This window comes from Pleurodeles waltl, chromosome 9 (assembly GCF_031143425.1).
Source record: "Pleurodeles waltl isolate 20211129_DDA chromosome 9, aPleWal1.hap1.20221129, whole genome shotgun sequence".
In the NCBI taxonomy this organism is placed as follows: Eukaryota; Metazoa; Chordata; class Amphibia; order Caudata; family Salamandridae; genus Pleurodeles; species Pleurodeles waltl.
The window spans coordinates 262783905-262808285 of NC_090448.1; the positions used below are offsets into that span (position 1 = coordinate 262783905).

At 42.1% G+C, this 24381-nt stretch overlaps 1 protein-coding gene across 6 annotated transcripts in view; it reads right to left on the minus strand.

The window, feature by feature from the left end:
* Positions 1-24381, minus strand: part of ATP2B2 (ATPase plasma membrane Ca2+ transporting 2) — a 1884743-nt gene that overhangs the window by 351873 nt on the left and 1508489 nt on the right. For all 6 annotated transcript variants that reach the window (XM_069206673.1, XM_069206670.1, XM_069206668.1 and 3 more), the window contains one exon: positions 14817-15051. In XM_069206673.1, coding sequence (XP_069062774.1) covers positions 14817-15051 — 235 coding nt within the window. The remainder of the gene's footprint in view (positions 1-14816; positions 15052-24381) is intronic.

Consider the following 24381-nt stretch of genomic DNA (forward strand, 5'->3'; position numbering starts at 1 on the left):
CTTCTGGAACCTTTGGGTGAGCTGTGAACCTCAAAAGAACTGTAAAGGAACCTCTGGAAGAAGATCAAGAAGTTTGGAGAAGTTTGGAGAACTTTTTGATAAAAGCTCTATAAAGGGACCGACCCGTCATGGCAACTCTAGCCGGCTTGCCTCAACCGCGACCCGGCCTGACTTGCAGGTTTGCTACAGTGAAGAAAATCTCTGAAAAAGTGACTAAGTCTGAACGTAGGAAGTTGACTGGGACCTCCCAGGCAGTGTATCCAAAGAGGGCTCCAGGGACGTCAGATCAAGATTCAGATTTGCCCCGGTCGAAGGATTTTCATCTCGAAAAAACGACGAAGTCAGAAGGTAAAAATCTCCACCGAGGGCTACTGCGACGCGTATCTGAGGAAGAGTTCCACGAGGTCGGATTGGATTGCCGACTTGGTCCCGCTGAAGAAAATCTCCAGAAAAACGACTAAGTCCGAAGGTAAACTTTTGACTGAGGCCTCCCGCGAGCTGTAGCCGAGCAGGGCTCTATCGCGGTCAGCCTCAAACTTTGACTTTGCCCCGATCGAGGTGAGACCAGATGACCAGATTGGCACTATTAGTTTCTAAGTGCTATAAAGCATTAATTCTTTAAAAATTCATATCTGCGGTTCCCCTTATCGGATTTTTTTTTGTTTTGGTGTCATTTTAAAGATACAAATATAATCTATTTTTGCAAATTAGTGTTGAATTTTCATTGTGTTTTGTGCTTTACTTATTTACTGTTTTGTGATTTTTAAATGCTTTACACATGTCTCCTAAATTAAGCCTTGTCGCTCATTGTCAACCTACCAAGGGTTGAGCTGGGTTTAATTTATTGAGACGTAACAGGAGCTAAGTGGAGGTTAGTGGCCTTTTGCTAAGTGTAGGTACTTACCTGCACTTACCAACAACCCATTTTCCAACATTTATGGTGTGCAGTGGTGGGATCCAGGACTTGCGTTTAATATTACATTACAGTTTTAAGTGAAATAAGTTAAAAATCCTCTATATTAACCTAGAGCAAAAGCTTTTTTGATTTTTCAAATTTGGACTCATTTTTTAATTACTTAATTTTAGATTTTTCTAAATTGGTCTGATCAATTGGTAACAACATTTTTTTAAGTGACACAAAACTTAAGGGAGACCATGGAGCTTGATCTGGCTAGCCTACCCACACTTATTGCAGCTGAGCTAACGGTGTTATGTAGAAAGAGGGGATTACCTGCTACTAACCACCTTAGGAAGGCTGTGATGGTTGAGTCCCTTGAAGCCTGGGCAGCGCAGAAAGAGACAGAGGAAGCTTTAGAGGTAGGAAGGGAGATGGAAGATGTCCTCTCCAACCTTCAGGAAGAGGAGGATGACTGCCTCACTGTGATCTCAGCAGCTAGAGCCCCATCCAGAGCTAATGGAAAGGGAGGGTCTGTGGCGTCAGACCAAGAAGAAGCAGAACTGAGCCTTAGGGAAAGGGAACCTGAGGCCCAAGAAGCCCTCATAGCTTTGGAGGCAGATAAGTTGGCCTTAGAGAATAAAAAGTGGCAAGAATTGAACAGAGAGATGGTGGCAGCAACAAAGAAGTTGAGGTGTCCATTGGTGGGGCGGTTTATCCCAGACTACTCAAGGAGGTGGTTCCTGCTTATGTAGAGGGGGATGACATAGACAAGTGGTTAGAGGCCTTTGAGAGGGCACTCTAAATGACAATGGCTAGGCCTAAATGTTGCAGTTCACTTATATGGCAGTTGGTCCTCAACTCAGGGAGGGATAGGGTTCTAACCTTAAGTGGGGAGGAGGCAGATTCTTACCCTAGTATGAAGAGGAGCTTAGCCCAGATGTTTGGTCTGACCCCACATCAGTACGGGATGAAGTTCAGGAACACCCAAAAGATCACTACCTAGTCTTAGGTTGATTTTGTAGGTACCTCACTTAAGGCACTAAAGGGCTGGATTCATGGTAACAAAGTAAAGACTTATGAGGGGTTATACAATTTGATAATAAGAGAGAACATGTTGACCAATTGTATGCAAGAACATTTACGCCAGCATCTAGTGGACTCTAAGCTGACCAATCCAGAGAGCTAGAGAGGCAGCTGATGAGTGGTTAAGAACCACGTTGGTTGTCAAGGTCCAGTGGGGAGACTCCAAGAAGGGGGGTCGGGTCCCCAAAAGCCTAAGGAGAGAGGTGGTAAGCCCACCAGAGAGACTCCCTCTGTACCCCAGAACCCTAAGAAGTAGGGGAGTAAATCCCACTCCCACTCTGACAACCAGAGACAGGGAGACCCAGGGTTAAAAAAGCTATTGGACAGTAAGGCTTGCTTTGACTGTCAGCAGACAGGTCACTTCAGGGAAGATGCAGCCTGTCCAAGGAAAGTGGTTAGCACTGGGCTGTTCAGTGTAGCCATGGAGGAGGACTCCTCAGATGATGAAGTCCTCATAGCATTGAGCTGGGAGACAGGACCAGATGGTAAGCTGGTGATTCCTGAGGGTGGGAGTATGCACTTTCACCCCATTCATGTGAATGGGATCCCTACCACTAGCTTGAGAGACACCTGTGCCAGTCACACCATAGTGAGTGACCTGTTGGTGACTCCAGACATGTATGTCCCAGGGGAGACTAGGAAAGTCAGGATAGCCACAGGGGAAGTCCCCTCTAAAACCTGTAGTCATAGTGCCCCTAGAGAGGGAGGGTATCCTTGACTGGTTTAGGGTGGTAGTCAGTGCTGTTCTCCCCCTAGATTGTATCCTGGGCAATGACCTCCTAGAGGTGAGTCTGGACCCAGATGGGACGGTCACCCTGGGAGCCCCCCAACCCAAAATCCTGAGGATCCAGTCCCTATAGTTAGGAGACAGGGGTCCCTAAGAAAAGGAAAGAAGAAAAGGAAGGGTTGGTGACTCTTAAAGAGAGTTCCAGGGAGCCAAAGGCCTTCTGCCCCAGTAGGGGGGTAGTCCAGAGTTGGCACTGGTGAGGCCTCACCTGACCCCAAAGAAGTCATGAGTAGTCAGGCAGCTGTCCAAAACCATTGAAATTCAGCAATTAGATGTTATGCCATAGAAGATGTCATCAATGATATAAGATGTGGAGTAATTAGCTGTGCATGGCAAATGCGCAAGTTATAGTTAAGTTAGGGCCCAGGGCTTAAAGTTAATAGTATGCTGAGGGGAGCGTGCATGGGGTCTATCACCTCCTGGGGGCAAAATATGTTAATTATAATAGGGGGTCCTATGAATCCCTGTGCCCAGAGGACCACCGCTGCTCTGGAGCTTAAAGATAATAGTATGCAGGGAGTCAAGTGCCCCCTCTGTGCCCCATGGCACCACTACCTCTCCCGGGCAAAATACTATAATTATACAAAGGGGGGTCCTGCGGCCCCCGCCCAGGATCTAGGGACCACCACCTCCGGCTACTAAATAATTTAAGAAGAGGGGTCAGTTGCAGACCCTTGACCCCGGGAACCACCACCTTCCCAGGGTAAATTGTAAACACTGGAGTGGGGCCCACCCCCAGGTCATAACTGATTGCTCTGATTTAGCGGAAACTTTGCCAAGTCAAAGCCAAACCTCCACCTCTAGTGGACGAGAGCTGTCAAAGTCGCCTCGCCCGCTGGAAGAGGAGATTTATCTCTTTTACCGCCGGCATACATATGGGCAAGAGATGAAACAATTGCTCCCACACACAGGGAGCAGCATGTTTAGCAGCTCCTTGTGTGCAAGAGCAATGCCGGCTCCTGTAAGAGACAGGGAGCTAGCTAGAACCGCGGGGCTTTAGGGCTTCCCCTATGGCCCCATTGCACACTGGGTGCCCTGTGGGCACCCAGGAACCATAGTCAGACCCCAGGGTATGGGAGCCCCAGGGCCGATATTGGCCTAGGAAGAAGAAGAAGAGCCATGTGCCCCCCTCACCCATTTGTTTTTAGCCCGGCCCCAGGGGATGGGATCACCAGGGCTGAAAGAGCTCAGGGAGGGAAGCCCACTCCTCTAGTCAATGAAGGTTGGACCCCAGGGGGTTGGGGCCCTGGGGCCAAGATTGACCCTGGGGCATGCAGCCGCTTTCTCGCATTAAGTTGTGGCCAGGCCCCAGGGGATGGGGTCCCTGGGGCAGTTCTGGCCCTGATGCTCATTTCACAGAAATTAAACCTCACCAGGAAGCACAAATATTAAAATAGCAGGTGCACCAGCAGAGGCTCCACTTCTGTAAGGTACAAATGATTCTAACTCCGGGGTTGGCAAAGCAAGTGTATTTTCTAGGCAATTTCATATTGAAAAACTATCTGAAATCCTTTGTGGAAGTGAATGCATTGTTGATCTATTGGAGCACAATCTGAATCTGACTGTCATGATTGGGTTCTTTCATGTCCTCTCTCCTGGTGAAAGCAGAGTCCATGGTTCTCTCTCTAAAATGCTGTGAACATGCAAATGTGCAAACCACGTGGAAGCTCCGTCCACTTGGCCCCATACTGTCCATCTTAGTAGTGTGCAAAGGTCTTTCCCCTTTTGTCAGGATGATGGACATCTTACCAAAGGGCCTCCCTCTGCATTTTCCACCGATTCTGGTGATGCGTTCTTAAAACTGAGGAATTTTAAGAACATCTCCACAAAACAAAGAATCACTTACATCGTATAGATAAGTGGAGGGACCCTGGTTTGGTGGAGATTTATATCTTAGTAGGTTTGTTGGTCTCTATATAAGAGGATTACACATATTTCTGGATAAAGACGCACCAGGAACAACCATATTGCCAAAACTCACACAAGGTCACTGGTGACATTTCCTTATGCTCCATTACGCAGCTGTAGTGCGGAATATGTACTGGACATTTACCCAAGGAGGTGGAAAGATATTTTGTGCAAAACTGTGGACTCGTGTTGGGTAAAAGGGCAAATGAGGTTCCTTTGTGGCCAAGACACTCACACAGGTACTGACACACCCACACAGACACTCACACACGTGCTCAGCGATGCCCTCAGACACTCACTCAGACTCATGCTCTAACTTACAGACCCACACAGATATTCATGCACCCACCTAAATACTCTCTCAGAGACTGACATACCCACTCACAGACCTACTCAAAGAGTCATGCACTCACTCACAGACCCACCTAGACACTTATGCACCCACTCACAGACCCACTCAGATTCACAGACCCACTCACACATTCATGAATCCACTCACAGACCCATTCCGGCTCATGCACCCACTTTCAGATCTACTCAGACACTCACAGACCAACTCACAGACCCAATTAAACACTCACACACCCACTCACAGACCCACTCAGAGAATCATGCACCCATTCACAGACTTACTCAACCACTCACACATCTACTGACAGACTTTCTAAGACACTCTCACACCCACTGATGGACTTAATAAGACACGTATGCACTCACTAACACACTCACTGTCAAAGTTTAGTGGTTAAAGTTAGGAAATAAAAGTTTTAAAAAACTTAGAAATTCACTTAAAAAACAAAGGTTACAGGTATGTTATAGTTAGGAAACAACTTAAAAAAAAAACATAGAAATTCACTAAAACAAACAAAAGTTACAGGGATGTGATAATTAGGTAACACAATTACAAAAACCTTAGAAATTCACTGAAAAAAGTAAATATTAAGGTTACAGGGGCATTATAGTTAGGTTCATATTTCACTCATACAAAATCAGTGAACTACAGCATTTATAGTTACATGCAGTAACTATAACTAATACCCTCACAAAGCACTGCTTATGACCTCACATATTACATCACTCATGATATGGTCAGTGACATCACTGATGACATCGCTGATGACATTTCAAATGACATCAATGATGACATCACTGATGACATCATCCACAGAAGCACTCACACACCCACTCGCACCCCTATACAACCTCTCATACACCTACTCACACACCCATACAACCACTCACATACCCATTTACAGACCCATAAAAGTACTCACACAACCACTCACTCATCCATTGAGCCATTCACACAACCACTCAATCACTTATACAGGCACCCACACAACAACTCACTCATGCATACAGGTACTCATACAACCAGTCACCTACCCAAACAGCCACTCACAGAGCCATACACTCACCCATACAGTTACTTATACACCCATATATACAACCACTCACACATCTCCTCACTCACCCATACAGCCTCTCAACAGAGCCACTCACTCACCCATACAAGCACACACAGTCACACACCCACACAACCATTTACATACACATTAACGCATCCATACAAGCACTCAAATATCCGCTCACTCACCCATACATTGATTCACAAAGATACAATACAGCCACTCACACACCAATTCACTTAACCAAACAGCCTCTCAAACAGCCACTCAATCACCCATACAGCCACTAACACAGTGAGTCATTCACTCATACAACCTATCAGACACCCGCTCACTCACCCATACAGTCACTTACACACCTACACACCCACCCATACAGCCACTCACACAGTCACTCACTCACCCATACAGCCACTGCAACACCCACTGTAATGCTATCTGTATTTAACCTCCGATTCCATCTGACTCCATTTTGTGCTTAGCTTAGCTTCAAATGGCATCACATCGGTGGTGCAGGTATATTTCCATGCACAGCTTGTTTCCTACATTGAACATGTTTTCGCTCTTCTCACCAGAGAAGGGAACATATTGTGGGGGATGAAAAGGTGATAAGAGTGTACCACGATGAAAAGGTTTATAGCAGAGAAAGGCACTGCTCTGTCTTGGGAATGCACATTGGGATCTGGCCTGTTCTTTTGTGCGTTTTCAACAAAGACCAACACAAGCCATTGCTTGAATTTCACAACTTGCTCAAAGGGAGGTGGAAGCTTACCAGAAACTTCCTCTTGGGTTTGTTTGAGGTATATAAGGTGGGGAAGCTTGGCGCTGAGGCGGAAGGAACTTATTGTGAGAGTGGACGCACTGCTCATGATTCCCATTGGGGAATGTTTCTCGTGTTTCAGCTGTCCGGGGTTCCACAGCTTGACATTGGCGAAGACAAGGATGATGTTCGATTCGATCTTCGTGGCGATGCATTTTTAATTCTTAATTACCTAGCTTTGCTGTGTGCATGCATATATATATATGTGTATATATATATATATATATATATATATATATATATATATATATATATATATATACCCATATATATATACTTACTGCATACATATTCATTGTTGATGTATTGCACTTTTTCTGCTCATTATTATTCAATTGCTGTGACTATTTTAGTATCTGCGCGTGTTTTGCTGCATTCAAGTTAAATCCTCACATTAATATTTGTAAATGTTCTCCTTTGAGATCTGGGAAGTGTCTCAATAAATTAATCATTCAGATTACGAGTGCTGCATTCTTTGCATTCTTTAGCTTTGTTTCCTCTTAGTTTGAAGTTGAGCAGAACACCCAGCCACTCACCAATATAGTCACTCACAGAGCCACTCACCCACCCACACAGCTACTCACACCCCTACTTATACACCAATATAGGCACTCACACACCCACTCACACCCAGATACACGCAGCCACTCAAATAATATATGTTAGAAATAGTATCACTCATTAGTAGCACAGAAAGTACACTATTTTTACTTTTACTGTATAGTACCTTGGTCTATATGTTAACACTCATAAACGTTTATAAAACACTCACACTCCCTGGATGATGTCATCAGTGATGTCATTTGAGATGTCATCAGTGATGTCACGGACCATGTCATGAGTGATATACTATGTGAGGTCATAAGCAGTGCATTGCAGAGGCATAAGTTGTAGTTAGCTCAAGTAATTATAACTGCTGAATTACACTGGTTTTGTATGAGTGAAATGTGAGCCTAACTATAACGTCCCTTCAATCTTTGTTTTTTCAGTGAATATATATATATATATATATATATATATATATATGTGTGTCTATATATGTGTTTGTGTGTATATATAATGTGTTTGTGTGTATATATATATATATATATATATATATGTATATATATAACATCTCTCTCTCTCTCTCGCTATATATGTAAATATATGCACATATATGTATTGATCAAGACTGCTTCTATATAAAATTTAGAAATGAGAAAACCGTTTAATCATGCAGTGAATTAGTTACTCATTGTCTTTTAAGTTTAATGCTGACTTTATAGTCTTTCTCATATAGCTGCTAGAGGTAGACTGGAATGGAAAACTATGCACTCTGCAATATTCCTTTGATAATTAACTGCTGCTCCTTGATAGAATATTTTTCTATAATGAGGCACTGCATCATCATAACAAGTGTTCCCAATCAGATCTTATAATAAACAAGCCCCCTGTGGGGAGGTCACTAAACAATTCATCAAACCAAAAAGTCATTTGATGCAAGATGTGTGGAAAGACGAAGAAAAACTCATAAGCACTCTGAAAATGCAATACTTCAGGTTACAGCACAACAGAGGGAATGAAATCAACTCTGGTGACAGCCCGAAAAAAGATGATAATTTTTTTTCCGTAGATTAAGGCTCACATTTATTAAGGTTTTGTAATGCCCTTGCACCACTCAGGCTGATGAAAAACCTAGAATTAAATTTACCAAGCCACGCAAGTGAATCTTGAGTGGCCCTGTGTGGCTTGGTAAATCTGGAGAAATGCACGGCAATGCAAGTTGCAGTCTTGTGTTACTATGTGTGGTGGGGGCTTTACATAGGTGTTTTTCCATGCATCCTTTCATGTATTCTAAAGCATTCACAGATTTTCCACCTAGGAATGCATCAGAATTGTACATGTTCCCACCAGAAGAGCAACGAGGAGAAATATCTTTATTTCTCCTCGTTGTTTCCTCTTTGTAATTGTGCTGCTTTCTGCAGTACACTTAGAAAAATGAATGTGCTCTAAGGATTGTTTTTGTGCCAGAAGGTGTCCCTTCCAGGATAAAAACAATACTACCTGTTACACAGGTACCCTTGCTGTATGATGTAAAGGTGCTAGGCTGCAGATTATGCATCCTGCAACAGTAATATATTTTTCATTTTATTTAATCTTTGACAGGTCTTTGGAGGCCCTCACTGGGGCCTGGTGGTTAGTGTGCCTAACTTGTACCCTTATATGGCCTCTTAAGTTTTATTTCGCAAGAAGGGTCCTCATCCTGTGTGCAATGATAACCACGAGAGAAAATGTTCTCTTGAAGCCAGAAAATCAGAGCCTTTAGGTTCACAAAATGAGCTTTATTGTGCCTATGAGAAATTGGCAATGGGAGAAAATGCTTCATCCTTTAAAGAAGAGCCTTTATTTTTTTAATTTGGGTCCACAAACTGTTCCCACACTTGGGTTCACAAACAGTTTGGAAACTAATGGTCGAGTTAATCCTAACGTTTAACTCTTTGAAGCCCACTGGACATATTTCTGTAATGTCGCTGTCTCTAAAACTACTGAAAGGATTTTAAAAAAAGACAAGAAAGGACACTTCCTAAAGTAAAGTGTTTCATGACATGTTTGGTATAATTCTGTGCAGTGGAAAACAAACATTCCCATGGCAGTTGGAATGGTTAATTCTGCCCTTTTGATACCCTCTGTGTTCCCCAAGACTGATATGAATGAAAGTAAGTTGAAATACAGAACCTAAATCAGATATACTTTCTGTAGGAAATTGGGTTATTGGTTGAGAGGGATGGAAGTCCAACTTGAGCAACAACAACAATCCTTGTGAGGGTGAACCACAAAGGGTTTTTAGTAAAAATAGCACCTAAAAGCACAAAACACTGCTCTTGGGCATCTGGTTGGGCCAGAATGGGGGAAAATCCACAAGTTCAGACTGACTGCAAAGGAGTGCAGGTTGGGTACAGAGTCCAGGTTAGCCCCACTGAAAAGTTGTCTTTTATGTCTAGCATGAAGGCTTCTGCTTGTCCAGGAGGAGGCTGAGCATCAAGACCGGTCCTTAGTGTAGCACGAATAAATGGTCGGGTGTCTCGGATTGCCGTTGTTGTAGCTTCAATTTGGCTGTTGTTCTGAACTGTTGTTGCTGTAGCACGAAGAGCAGGGCTCGCGTTGATTTTCACTGTGAACTGTCAATGTCTGTGTAAAGAGCATGTCTCAGCAGTATTTCACGCTGGCTGTTATCGCAGACCGCAGAGTCTTGCCATGATCAGGCTCACAAACCAGAATGTTTTGATGAGGTGCTCTTGAGGCCCAATATTTATACCAGGTTCCAGCCTTTCTGTGAGAAAACTGTGTCTTACTCCCACATGTGGTTCTAGAAAGTTCTTACCCTGGGTGGACCTTGCTTTGTTCTACTAGATCTATGTCTTATTTTTTCTTGTGGGTTCTGGGCTTGCTTCAAACTGAAGTTTAGAGTTAGATGTGGGAGGGCACTTGTAATTTCCATCATCCTCAGAGCACAGGTTTAGTATGCCTGAAGACTGAAGACTCTGGCCAACTTGGATTTTCCTCACACATTGCATTTTGACCTGTTTACAGTAAAACACACAAACACTACTGTGGAATTTGGAATGTCTGGGCCTGGAAGCATTTACTTCATTAGTCAGAGATAACCTAGGAGTGTCTGAGGGTGTCCCCAGTAACAAAATGTTGGATCCTTCAAAGCTGGATCCTAGTCTTTCTCGGAACACTGCTGAACTTCTAAAAGACTATCAGGTGCATTGATCCTGCTGCACTTAGGACCTGAGAAGGTTTGACCCACTTCCACTTGAAATCCGAGGACACACAGATCTCCAATGATTATAAGATTCATCTCATGGAAGGCTCCATGAACATAGAGAAGCCAAAGATGACTTTCCTTTGAAGAACCCCATGGATTAGTGGCAACTGGCCTTGGACTAGATGTTGCTGTTGTCCTCAGCCTGGCACCCTGGGAGTCTCTATGTGCCTTCTCCTGTGGTCCTGGTGGCCTTAGACGTTTATTCCTAAAGTTGTTTGGGCACCAGAAGAACATTTTGAAACTTTTGTTTTTCTTCCTTTAGAGCACCATAGTCTTAGTGGTGTCTATCAGATAAAGTAGCCACCCAGCAATTCCACAAGGTGAGATTGGATTTTAGCTACATCCTGAGCAGAGATCCCTGCACCTGTGAAAAAACTACTAAGTCCCATCCTGATTTGAGCCTTAAAATATTTTCAATGAGAAATCTCGAGAAAGCACCAGCTGACTGCCTTTCTTCAGGTATCCGGTTTTCATTTCCACTGCGGTAGTTACAGTTTCAGGACCAACCCACTTGGTGTGCCTGACCTGGGCTTCATCACAGTCAGCATGAAATTACACCTTGGTCCCTCTCTACAGTGACCATTGGTCTACATTGGGTGCTTTATTTTTCTTGGTGCTTTTTCACCTTAATTATTTAAAAAGTCCTATTTCCAGCTCACCTTATTAGATTTGTGTTGCATTTGCCTTATGTGACTGAGGCAAAAAAATCTCTTTATTTTACAATTGGGTGTGGTTTTATTGAGTTTTGTATGACTGTTTACAGTGTTTATGCACTGCTTTAATACTTTACAAATTGCCTTTGATTTAAGCCTGAGTGCTTTCTGTCAAGCTAACAGGTATTGAGCACAGGTTTAATTTACCTAACGTGTGACATCTAGCAGGCAGTGGTGTTATCCTTTGAGGTGGACATTTGTGCACTTCAAATAATAATCAATCACCTATAAGACTGTTAAAAACAATAGTAAAACAGGAGAGGCCATGTGTGTAAGAGGAGCTCTAAAAGCACATCAAGGTCTTATTCGACTTTTTCTTGATGTGGATATCTGCATTTAGGTTGCAGTGGACGATGAGTTAAATGAGCGGAGCCTCTAGGTACAGTCTAATGGTCTAAATTCTAATTATGTGTGGGTGTAATTGAATGGGAGAAATTAGGCGCACTGGGTAATCAGGTAAAGAAATCACAAAAAGGTATATCCTTTGATGGTGCACCCTTGAAAGACCCCACCCCTGGGCATTAATATGTGCAAAAACACTCGTAAATACCATTGAATACAAGAGGCACTCATAAACAGTATTCTAAAGTCAATACTTATCGATTTGTTATAGATTCGAATAAGGCAGTACTCATAGGCAGATAATCAATCAATCATAACTGAGTTTTATATATTGCTACAAGAAAAAAAGGGGGAAAGACGAATGATATTCGTCCTGTATATCAGTGTCCTTAATATACAATCAATGTCCAAATGCAAAAAGACCGAGTAATCAATTTTCATTGCTCCCAGCTTCTTATATATTCCAAGATCAAAGTTCAGATTTCTTCAATCCAAATAAATCATATTCCTTAACGGTATCTTGTGGTTTGTATTGATTCCACTCCTTGTTCAGATTCACAGCCAGCCAACACGTGTTTAGTCAGGGAATTTCCCAATGACTTCCTCAGGGCTGCAATCGTACAAGAACCAATTATTATAGTCTTGGTCCATCTATATGAATATAGAGACCACCACCATTGTAATATAAATGGTGGGATGGAAAGTCATGCAATTTCTTGAAGTATCTTTGTTACCATTTGGAAATATCATGATTGTGTCATCATGCATTATTATCATTAGATCACATGCCACATTATCAAACAGAAAGTCATAAAATTAGTGCTCAAAGAAAGAGGTAGTGAATATGTGTATCTATAAAAGATAAAAATTACTGAGCCACCTATCCAAAATAGCCTCCATCCCTAGTGATACGTGTGATTGCTAGTATAGTTAAACATATACCCAAGCTGTTACCAATGTTATATAGGTCCAAGATACATATCTAAGGTATTCTTTACTATCGTATCCAAGTAGCTCCTATTCTGAGATATCTATTGTTAAGGAAACGCAAAAACTTAATAGAGATCCAGACAGTACAAAAACCTTAAATTTACCATAGCACTCAACTTACTGAGACCACACCTCATGTTGGCTAACTAAACCAAACCATCTCTAATGACCCGTTCACCCTATGCATGTCTGCATATGTAAAAAAAGGGTTTTACAATTAAATAGACACAATTACATACCGAAGAACTAAGGCCCGTATTTATACTTTTTTAGCGCCGCATTTGCGTAGTTTTTTGACGCAAAAACGGCGCAAACTTGCAAAATGCCATTGTATTTTGTAGGTTTGCGCCATTTTGCGCCAAATAGCGGCGCAAATGCGGCGCTAAAAAAAGTATAAATATGGGCCTAAGTATAGTGACCCATATTCCCCCAAACCTATATCAAGTGTTCAAATCCCCATGTTCAGGTGAAACAAACTTTTTGTATTTCTCACTCCCTTTGAAAATATTCATAATCCTCTTATGCCCTCTAACCCGTTCAAAATATATATCTCACTGCCCCCCAGTGACTCACCTTATAAATAAATATGCAGCCTATCCAGTGTTCTACAACCCAATGCGAGTACGCATAGGGTTGTACCTTATCAAACCACCATACCGTCTCCGCGTCCAAACCAACCAGAAGGGTTGGACGCTGGTTAAATTGACTAAAATCTCGCGTGGATCATCGGGATCCACATAACGAGAGGACACAGGTATCGCCCGCCATCTTGCTGGTAGATTAACGCCATTGGCTTACGAGATCAGTCATGAAAATAAAAAACGGACTATAATCTGCCGCCATCTTGCTAATGGTATAACACCCTTGAACTGGATAATATTAGAGAAGTAGTGGAAGGACTATTCCGATGGCGGCCATATTGAAAATATAACTATACAGATCTCGGGTTAGAACCTAAAAGGTGTGTCTATCGCGTGCCAGTGCAACACTAGAAACGAGAAATAATCAAAATGTAAACCCATTAGGTGTAAATAATAAATACCTAATAGTGCCACCAACCAAACTTACAGAGCTGTGTCATGCAATACTTAATCTAGAGAAAATTAGTAAAGTTTTTTTTTAAAACTATACAGAGGTGCAATTGTACATAGAAAAACCTTTGGGTGATAATGCTAGAGTCAATTCACTTATATCTAGACGAAGTAATAATTATTAACCCTCATCAACAAATCGGTAATCCTATCAACAGTTGGCAAGACCGACAATGTAGAGCATGTGCATCACATACATGATACATAACAATTGTCACATTGTGAACAGAATTGCAGTTCAAAATAAAAATTAAAAATTAAATAAAAATTAAATAAAAAGGGGGGGGGGGTTTCATGTCATATACCAGTATTCAATAAAGACTCAATATATATACATTTACTTGTCACATTTTACCTAATGCGATGTATCCATACAATAATTGATAGTTTTTTCTTTATAAATCCAAAACCAGTTACTGTAATTTCTGAATATCAACATATTATTTCTGAGATGTTATCATCCTGATGTACAACCCATCTTTCCTAATCACCAAGAAAATATTCAAGTTCCCTATCCGTATTAAGACCCGTTTCCACTGCTTTTAATCGTAATATCCACATGGCCTCTCTCCTCCTTAGCGTCAGTTCCCTATTACCTCCCCTTGGGTCGATACCTATTTGTTCCATGCCAAAGAACTCAAAAGATTTATAGGGTCCTTGCTGTTCTAGTCTAATGGTCTTCCTAACAGCAGCACAGACAGACTTACAATTGGTGTTTCACACAATTGCAAAACTTTAAGAATGAGGCCATAAAAGGCAGAAGAGTGTTGTCTGGCACCATGGATCAAACACTAACATTTGTTTGATAAACAAAGTAGATACCTTAGATAAGTTCTAAATAACTTCTTAGTTTACATCGTGCTTCAGTATGTCTGCACCCACATAACAATTAACTAAATCATAATAAAATTTTGTTCACTGCAAAATTCAAGAAGAAACAGTTCAAAAGGCAAGATTCACGAACCTCTGGCCTTACTGGGTCTTCAATGCCAACCACAGCAATGCATGTCAGCTCAGTTAAAATGTCATTCTCGCTGTCCCAATCCGGCTCTGGATTGCTAGGAAAGTCCCGAAAGGCAATACAGATTGTTCGTAGTCCATCACAGGCCATTGGTTCAATAACCTTTTTCACCATCTCATCCCGGTCACGAGGTCTAAAGATTCGAGGTTCACCAGCTGAATCTAAAATTCTGGAGCACCTGGCAAAGACAATAGTGTATTTTTATGCAATTTGTGCACACAGGTTAACAACAATTCCTTTTATCACATTAATCAGACACTCCTTTCTAGATATATAGCAATGTCTGACAAATTCATATGACTGGGCAGTTGATACATAATTGATGGACTTAAATAAGCAAAATCACTTATGCAAGAGTACATTTTACACTTGTTTTAAATCAAAAATGTTAAAGGAAAATGTGAATGCATGATTAAATTGCCATCACAATACATATTTACATTGGATTTATTTTATTTATATTTTATGTATTTGTGCAAGCACAGAAGAAGGAAGGAGAGAGCAAGACAAGATAGTAAGAACAAGTAAAAAACAAAGTAAGCCATGTTACAAAATAAGGTTCAGAAAGCATATTTGCTGCAACTTTAATATTTGCAGATATTTAAACCATGCATATATTTCTGAAGCACATAACATGGTCAATTCACAACTGTAACTGGCAACTAAACACCATATTGTCACACTGATGATATCACCTTAAGATTGTTACTTACAATAAATGCTCTCCCCTCCAAAATGTAGAAACTTATCGAATAGTATAACATTGTTTGTCCTAGAGATCTAAAAATAAATTTCAATCTCTCTTTAGCCCGCCTAAAGCCATGTTTATTATACTTCAACCTCTAGGACTAATATAATAGAAGAAAACAAGAGTGGTGTTTATGGTTAATTCATATTGTTCCTATTCACATTTTTATATGATGCCCACAAACGTTGAGTTGGATAGGGTCATTAAATAGTGAACATGGCCTTATAAGTCTAATGTCAAACCCTAAAGCCATCCTTGTAGCCATTTGTGTGCTTAGATTAGCCCCTTTTAGTCACTGTTTGAAGAAAGTACCATTCCCACTGTGGAAAAGGCCAGAGTTGTATGTAAATCTCACAATTTCTTTTAAATAATACTTGTGTTAATCCACCTACCTAAAAAGCGATTCCTAGTGCATGGGAAGTATGAAGTGTACAGTCCACTCGTCATAAAAGAGGACCTTCTTAAAGTGTTTTGATACTACTGTTAAGGGTTGCATCTACTATAAATTTGTTTAGAGAAATGTTCTACCAATAAAATGTTATGTCATACATAAGGACACCTATTTCACTGAAAGTGAAACCTTCTTGTTATATTTTTTCATTCTATTGACTTTGCAGTGAGGGTGATTTTACAACAAAATTTGCTTGGTATCCTATTGTGATTTTTGGTCATTAATGATTTTAAGCACCTAAAAGTGTCTCCACACTCCTGCTGATGTGACACCAATGGTGATTTTGCATGTTTCACTTAAAAAATGACTCCCCAGGTTACCCTCGGATATGTATGTTTTACACACTTCAGATAACACAGTGTGCATTTTTACTTTCACATATTTGTGTATGGTGGAGTTTGTTAATGTGGGTTCATTTTTTAAGAGTTTGCTAAGAATCATTTACAGGTAACAGGATGCGCATGATTGAATTTTGCGAGGGACTACTGAGAAAGGCAAACATATATTTAAGTTACATGCATTGTGTTGCATTTCTCTGCTGGTGGTGATTACATTGCTGAGAACACATGGGGGAAGTCACTCAGTCTTAAGATGGTATTTGCATATGCCTTATTCTGTCTTATTGGTTGTAGTGAATGTTTGGTGCACTAACTAGAAGAGCATGTAATAATTCCCTCTGTGATGTTGGGACTATCCCTAGTTGAGCATTTATGAGATTTGGGAATGCTGGTTTTCGTATTGATTCTTTCGATCCCCATAGGTGTGAGTGGTAGACGACGGCATCCAAAGGAGACCTCTAGAGTAATTTGAGTTTGAAACATCGACTTACTTTCCTGTATGGTCTAAGACCCGATTTGATAAAAGGGTGGATTTATGGACTACCCCAGTCATTCCTTGGCATTACCATTGGGAAACTTTCAGTTTATTGTGGATATGTAAAGTTAATGTTTTGTATTTTGGGTTATATGTGAGCACTGCATTGCCTGCACTGTTTAATTCACTGCATCACACCTTAATATTTAATATGTTGTATTGTGACAAATGTTACAAATCACGATGAATACACATATGATTCAATTTATGTTTGAAACCAGCATTATTCCTTTTTGTGATTCTTTTAGAGCATCCATAATGCTGTTGACAATTAATTTGAACATTATAATTGATACAAATTCATTATTGAGCTCTGAGATCACTTGGCATATAGCTCCATCAAAATCAGTCCTCCGTGACAATTGTATAGGATTGATGACATGGTACCCAGAGGCCATCCCTTTTGAAGACCACTATTGCATCTGTGGTGGCCAAGGCTCTGATGGGGATATTTACCCAGGTGGATTTCCCCAAGGAAGCTGTGTCTGACAGGCACAGACTTCATTTCTGTATCTATATAGTCTGTGTGGAAAGAATGTGAAGTAGCTTAGAAGTTCTCCACCCCCTACTATCACCAAACATATGGGCATTCTGAGAGGTTCAACAAGACCATGAAAGGCATGATCAGAAGTCGGCCTCAGGTCCTGAGGAAAAAGTGGGATATCCTCTTATCTTTCCTTTTGTTTGCCTAGAGGAAAGTACCAAAGAACAGATTGGGCTTCAGCCCGTTTGAGCTTCTGTATGGCACCCTGTCAGAGGACGTATCAGATAGCTGAAGGAGGGGTGAGAGCACGTCTCAGGAAAGCTCCCCAGGATGTATCTGGAAACAAGCTTCTGACAATTTAGAAGCCAGTCAGGCTATGATGAAAGGGTGTTATGCTCAAAATTATACCACTGCGGAATTCCAGCCTGGGCAGAAAGTGTAGGTTATGGAAACTGTGGAACCTGGTGCCCTCCAGGATCACTGAACGGGGCCCTATGAGGTGATTGTGAGGAAGGGTGGTAAGGCCACCTACATGATGGACTTTAAGACCCCCAGGCAACCCCAGAGGGTGCTTCATATCAACCACCTCAAACCACACTTTGAGAGACCTGAGCTCACCATGGTTTTGGTGACTGATGATGCTGAGAAGGAGGAGTGTGAACCTCTCCTTGACCTCTTAACCTCCAAAGAGAAGGATCGGTCCCCTCACTCTGACTCTGAGCAGCAGAGGGATTGGAGCCAAGTGCTGGAACAGTACTCCTCTCTTTTCTCTCTTATTACTGGTATTACCCACCTGTGAACCCATGATGTGGACACAAGAACAAACCTTACAGGTTGTCAGATAAAGTGATGGCCAGCATCAAAAGCGACAGTTCTAAGATGCTGGAGTTGGGGGTGATAGACCTCTCCAGTAGCCCCTGGTCCAGTCATGTGGTACTGGTACCAAAAACTTTCCCTCAAGGCACCATCCCTGAACTGAGAATCTTTGTGGATTATAGAAGGCTACCCCAACCAAGTAACCAAGACTGATATTCACTCCATTACCCAGGCAGATGAGCTCATTAACAGATTAGGGGCTGCCAGTACGTAAGTACCTTTGATCTTATATCAGTGTATTAGCAGATCACTCTACCTGAAGGAGTCAAGTACAGATCAGTCTTCTCCACTCCAGAGGCTCACTACCAGTTCAGAGTGATGCCCTTTGTGTTAAAAATTTTCCTGCCACCTTCCAGAGGCTGGTGAACCAGCTACTTTCTGGGTTGGAAGCCTTCTCTGCTGCTTACTTAGATGATATAGTTGTCTTCAGTAACATCTCGGAGGATGACCTCTGTCACCTACGGGTAGTGCTTCAGGCCCTGCAACAGGAAGGCCTAATTATCAAGGCCAGTAAGTGTCAGATATGGCAGGGGTCAGTGGTGTTCTTGGGACTTCTGGTGGGTAGGAGTAAGGTAAAGCCCCTCCAGGCCTAGATTGAGATTATCATGGCATGGAAACTCTCCAAACCGCGGACTGAAGTCAGAGCATTCTTGGGCCTCACTGTGTACTAAAGGAGGTTTGTCAAGGGATTTGACACCTTTGCCCCCTCCATGACCAAGCTGTCTTCTGAGAAGCAGCTCAATGAAGAAAGCCTGGACCAACCTGTAGCCTTCGTCTCTAGGAGGTTACTTTCCTGGGAACGGAGGTGGAGTGCTATTGAGAGAGAAGCTTTTGCTGTGATTTGGGCCCTGAAGAAGTTGAGGCCATACCTGTTTGGTAGTCACTTCCTGATTCAGACTGACCACAGCCCCTCCACTGCTAACCAGTGCTAAAGTGCATGTGCTTCTCCTTTAAATCTAGTAACATTGTTGTATCCACAATTGGTATATTTAATTTATTTGTAAGTCCCTTACAAAGCGGTACCCCATGTACCAGGGGCCTGTAAATTAAATGCTACTAGTAGGCCTGCAACACTGATTGTGCCACCCACTCAAGTAGCCCTGTGAACATGTCCCAGACCTGCCATTGCAGACCCTGTGTGTGCAGTTTCACTGCCTCTTCAACTTGGCACTTAAAACCGCTTGCCAATCCTGAAACTCCTGTTTTGATACAAATAAGTCACCCGTAAGGCAGGCCCTAGGTAGCCCATATGGCAGGGTGCTATGTAAGTAAAAGAAAGTACACAGTACTTTTAACTTTCACATATCTTTTAGTATTGATAAAAATAATGTAATTGCACAACATGATATGTGTGCGGCAACAAACTTGCATCATTGATGTTGAATCCACCCGATATGAACTCCTTATCAATAGGAGTGTGTGGTAACCTCCGCTCTGCCGGCGGAGTTGCAGAGTTTTTGGCACTCTGTGCTCCACTTGGAACATGATGTTTGGGAAAAACTCAGTCAACCACCGCAGAACGGAGTTTACTGACATGGTGGCGCCCACCTCAGAGCAGACACCCAAGTGCCACAACCTGTATATAGAGGATCACTTCAGGAAGGCATGGAAGTCTGCAGCATTTCCCTCAGTTTATGTCCCAGAGCCACTCGGGCTGTACACGGTCATCATCACGCACACATCACACGGCTGAGGGTTACCGTCTAGCTCCTTCTTCTCCCAGCATGGTTACACCACTCCAGTCACAGTGTAGATAGGTCATACTTTGCAATGTTCAATAAGTCTTTTTTTGCCCCCTGCTGTGACATCATGGAAGTGTATCGAGAGTCTAGCTGCTCAGTTCTGTGATGTCATGCAATGTACATGTCAGGCTGCAGCAGAGAGATATTCAGAGGAGCACCCAGCAGGTAAACCTAGCGCAACACGGATCTAGCGTTCATCAGCCCCAAAAGCCATGGCACTACAAATCTTCAAAGTGCTGTGCATGATCCAAATGCTATGCTTGCTCCAAGCTTGAGCAGGTAAGACTTACAATAAATTCAGTCACATCACAGGGGTGCTAACTGGCACTGGGAAGGAGGGCCCGTTTTTAGAGCATGACATAGGGGCAGTTTTATCACAGCTCAATGAAGAATGCCTGGACCAACCTGTAGCCTTCATCTCTAGAAGGTTACTTTCCTGAGATCCTTGGTGGAGTGCTATTGAGAGAGAAGTTTTTGCTGTGGTTTGGGCTCTGAGGAAGTTGAAGCTATTCCTGTTTGGCACTCACTACCTGATTCAGACTGACCACAAGGAAAGGTAACCTGGAAGGGTGAACAGCTTTTCACAATATCTTTCACCAAGAGGTGTGTGAGCTCTGCCAATTCATGACATCTGAATGTCTGTGTATGGGGGCAGAATGAGCCAGCCCAAACCTCCCCCAGTGAATACCAAATGTTGGTGATATCATATCACACAGCATTTCTGCTTGACACAGCTGACAAAAATGAGTGTGACTGCCACCGGCATTCCTTTCATCGAGTCCTCAAGGAAGAACGCAATGCCAACTGCAGATCTGACACAGACCGCCAAAGCGGACATCTTAAAATAATATTTCATTCACTGGGTATGGGTATGCTGCAGTTCTAAATGTTCCGCATCACTATCAGTAACAGGGCTCAAGGTTACTCCAGTTATCTGTACTTAGTGTCGGCCTGGGGAGGATGAACGGCTGACTCTGCTGGTTCAGATTTAAACATCTGACCCAGTTGGTCACAGACACATCTCAGAAGCAGTCTTGTTAAAACCATGAACCATCTTCACTTGATAGGAATTTTTCATTCCAAACAAACCTACAACTATATATTGATAACCAAATTATGTAAGAACCCACTCGCATTGCACATGTACTAAAAGACGTTTCAGAACAGTTTCATAAGAACTGCATGTAATATGTGCTCCTGAAGTCATACTTCCAGTACTTAAAAGTGCCTTTGAGAGTTAGACCCACCATGACTAGGCAGGGCCCCAAGTGCAGAAACATGTGGACTGCAATACTTAATTGAAGATGGTACTCATATCGACCTTTAAGGGATGAGAGGTTAAATGGGCCCCACCTGAATGTGCATCTAATGCATGATGCCAATCACAGCTCACTACAGTGACTGCATTAGGCCAGTGAGCCATCAGATATCCCTGAATATGTGTATCTCACTTACAGTTTATCTCAACACCTTCAGCTGCAAGATTGTTACAAAGCACCTATATTTTCACAGTCCTTTCAAGTGCCTGTCTTTCTTACAATTACTTTTGAGCTTCCTGATGAACACATTCAGCCCTCACATTTTTACTTGCTCCAATCTGAAATACGTGCATCACTGGAGAACTTTTTTTTTGCACAGTACATCAGCAAGACCCCCATGGCTGGTACAGGGCACACTTGATATGGCATGACCAGCTGACAGGACCGTTTGGGGTTAATTAGTCCTGCAGGCTAGGCACCAACATTCTCTTTAATGAAATACATTTTTTATACCCTTGATGAAATGTCAGCTGTAGACTGAGAGATTCACACATGTACACTTGGTGCAAGTCAGACAAGAAGAGGGGCATGGCAACCCTCCAGGTGCTACTGTTATTACTCGGACCGGATGATTTTAAGCACCTAAAAGTGTCTCCACACTCCTGCTGATGTGACACCAATGGTGATTTTGCATGTTTCACTTATAAATGATTTTGCATCCCCATGCATTTTTGTGTGATTGTTGTGCCTAAATGTGTTTTTGTCCGAACAGGTGGATCACATCCTTGATGATCTTGCACCACAAGCACTTTTGCATGTAAAAGTGTTTTTCTTTATTTGAAAGGTCATTTGTGTTCATTAAAGGCTCTATGTATGTATATTACTTACTGGTGGTCACCAGTAGGTAGTTATAGTTAGGACCATGTTTCCTTAGGAAAAGCGTTATTTGACTTGCCTATATCTTTGGCGCCGTTTGACGATCTTCACAGAAGTTTCCCCAAAAAAGTGTCTTGGTAATGTTTGTTGCACATGGAAAGTTTCTGGGTGATCCGACAAGCTGGGGCCAAGAAAAAGGGGGGGGGGGGGGCAGCAAAAAAGTGTGTTTCCAATGTTATGTCCAAATGGAGTTTTGAACACCGCTACAGCCCGAACTGCTGCACGGAATTACAATAAATCTGGCAGAAAGATAGATTTTGTTCCACAGACTGTGCTCTTTGTTATTTGGTTTAAATCTGTTCAGTAGTCCAAATTTGCAGAGCTAGGGCTGCATTACCTCCGCGATGACGTCATGAAGTATAACAGGCTTGTGCAGGGAGATCCAGAGCTCTGATTGGCTGTGAACACTTCACCCAGGAACTTAGCTTCAGTCGAGTATAAAAAAAAAGGAGAAAAAATGAAAAAGTGGCAGGGTACAATACCCTGACCCTCTAGCCTTGGTCAAAATTTTTAAAAAAAAGCAAGCACGGTCTCCCACACTTGCTTTTAATCAAGCACCCCGGTGGACTAGGTCCCACAAGCATGGAGTACTTTAGAATCAAATGAGGGGGTGCATGAGGCCCCCACCAAGGGCTTATTTATGGCCCGGGGACTACCACCTTCCTGGGACTTAAAGTGAATAGCATGTGGGGAGTACACGGTCGCCACGCCCCTGGGACCAACACCTCCCTCAGGCAAAATACATTAATTATAATACATAAGTAAATTATAGTTAACTCAGGTGATTATAACTGCTGAATTTCACTGGTTTTGTACGAGTAAACTGTGAGCCTAATATAACGTCCCATGTAACCTTTGCCTTTTTCAGTGAATTTCTAAAAAAAAATTAATTCTGTTTCCTAACTATAACATCCCTGTAACCTTTGTTTTTTCAGTGAATATATCTATATAACTATATATATATATCTATATATATATATATATATATATATATATATATATATATATATAGAGAGAGAGAGAGAGAGAGAGAGAAAGAGATATTTTTCATGTAAAAGTGTCTTTGCACATATATGTGTCACCAAAATGTGCTTTACTGTGCACCAACAACCCACAAATTTCACCTTTTCTCTGCTGATGTTGAAACTAGGAATATGTTGAATGAAGAATTGATTTGCACCTTCTTAATTTTTTGTTCTGGGCATGAGTTCCAGCACTGATATACTATTTTTATTCTCAGCCTCAAATAACACAAAGATTCTGTCTTTGCAAAAAAATCTATTATTTGAAGTCACCACGAGCACATATGTAAACCTAAACCACACATGATCCTGTATGAAAAGAGAAGATCATGAGGCAAACCTCAGCTATTACCCTCCTTATCTTCACCACATTGTTTGATGGTATAAAGCTTCTCCTATGAATAGGGACATTAACAGACCTTGCCTTCCCCGAGAATGACGGTACCCCTGTGTACTGTGTCTTCTTTGCCTCCTGAGGCCTCTGTGCACTCTTTGCAAAATTCCTTAGTGCACAGCCTGGCCCAGGTCACCAGCACTCCCTCCAGGGAACTCAGAAAGCTGAGGTTAGAGAAGGTCAGACTGAAGCTAATGAAGCAGCAGTGGGCCTTAGACAGGGAATCCCTGGCTGTGGAGAAAGCAAGGCATGGTTAGGGGTTAGTTCCCCATGGTGGCAGCAGCAGTTTTAAGAATAAAAATGTTAGGGAACCTTCATTTGATTCTAGGAATCTGCACAAAGTTGTTCCTCCTTACAAGGATGGTGATGACATCAACAAGTGGTTTGCTGCACTTGAGAGGGCATGTAAAGTTCAGAGGGTCCCTCATGTACAGTGGGCTGCTATCCTTTGGTTATCCTTCTCTTGCAAGGGTAGAGAAAGACTTCTTATTATCAGAGAGGATGATGCAGATACCTACCAAATTCTTACAAAATGCACTCTTGGATGGTCTGGGCGTAACCACTAAACAGTATAGACTTAAGTTCAGAGAGACAAGAAAGGAGTCATCACAGGGCTGGACATATTTTGTAGACTGTTCTGTGAAGGCCCTAGATGGTTGGTTACATGGCAGTAAAGTGATTGATCATGAAAGCCTATATAACTTGATTCTGAGAGAGCATATC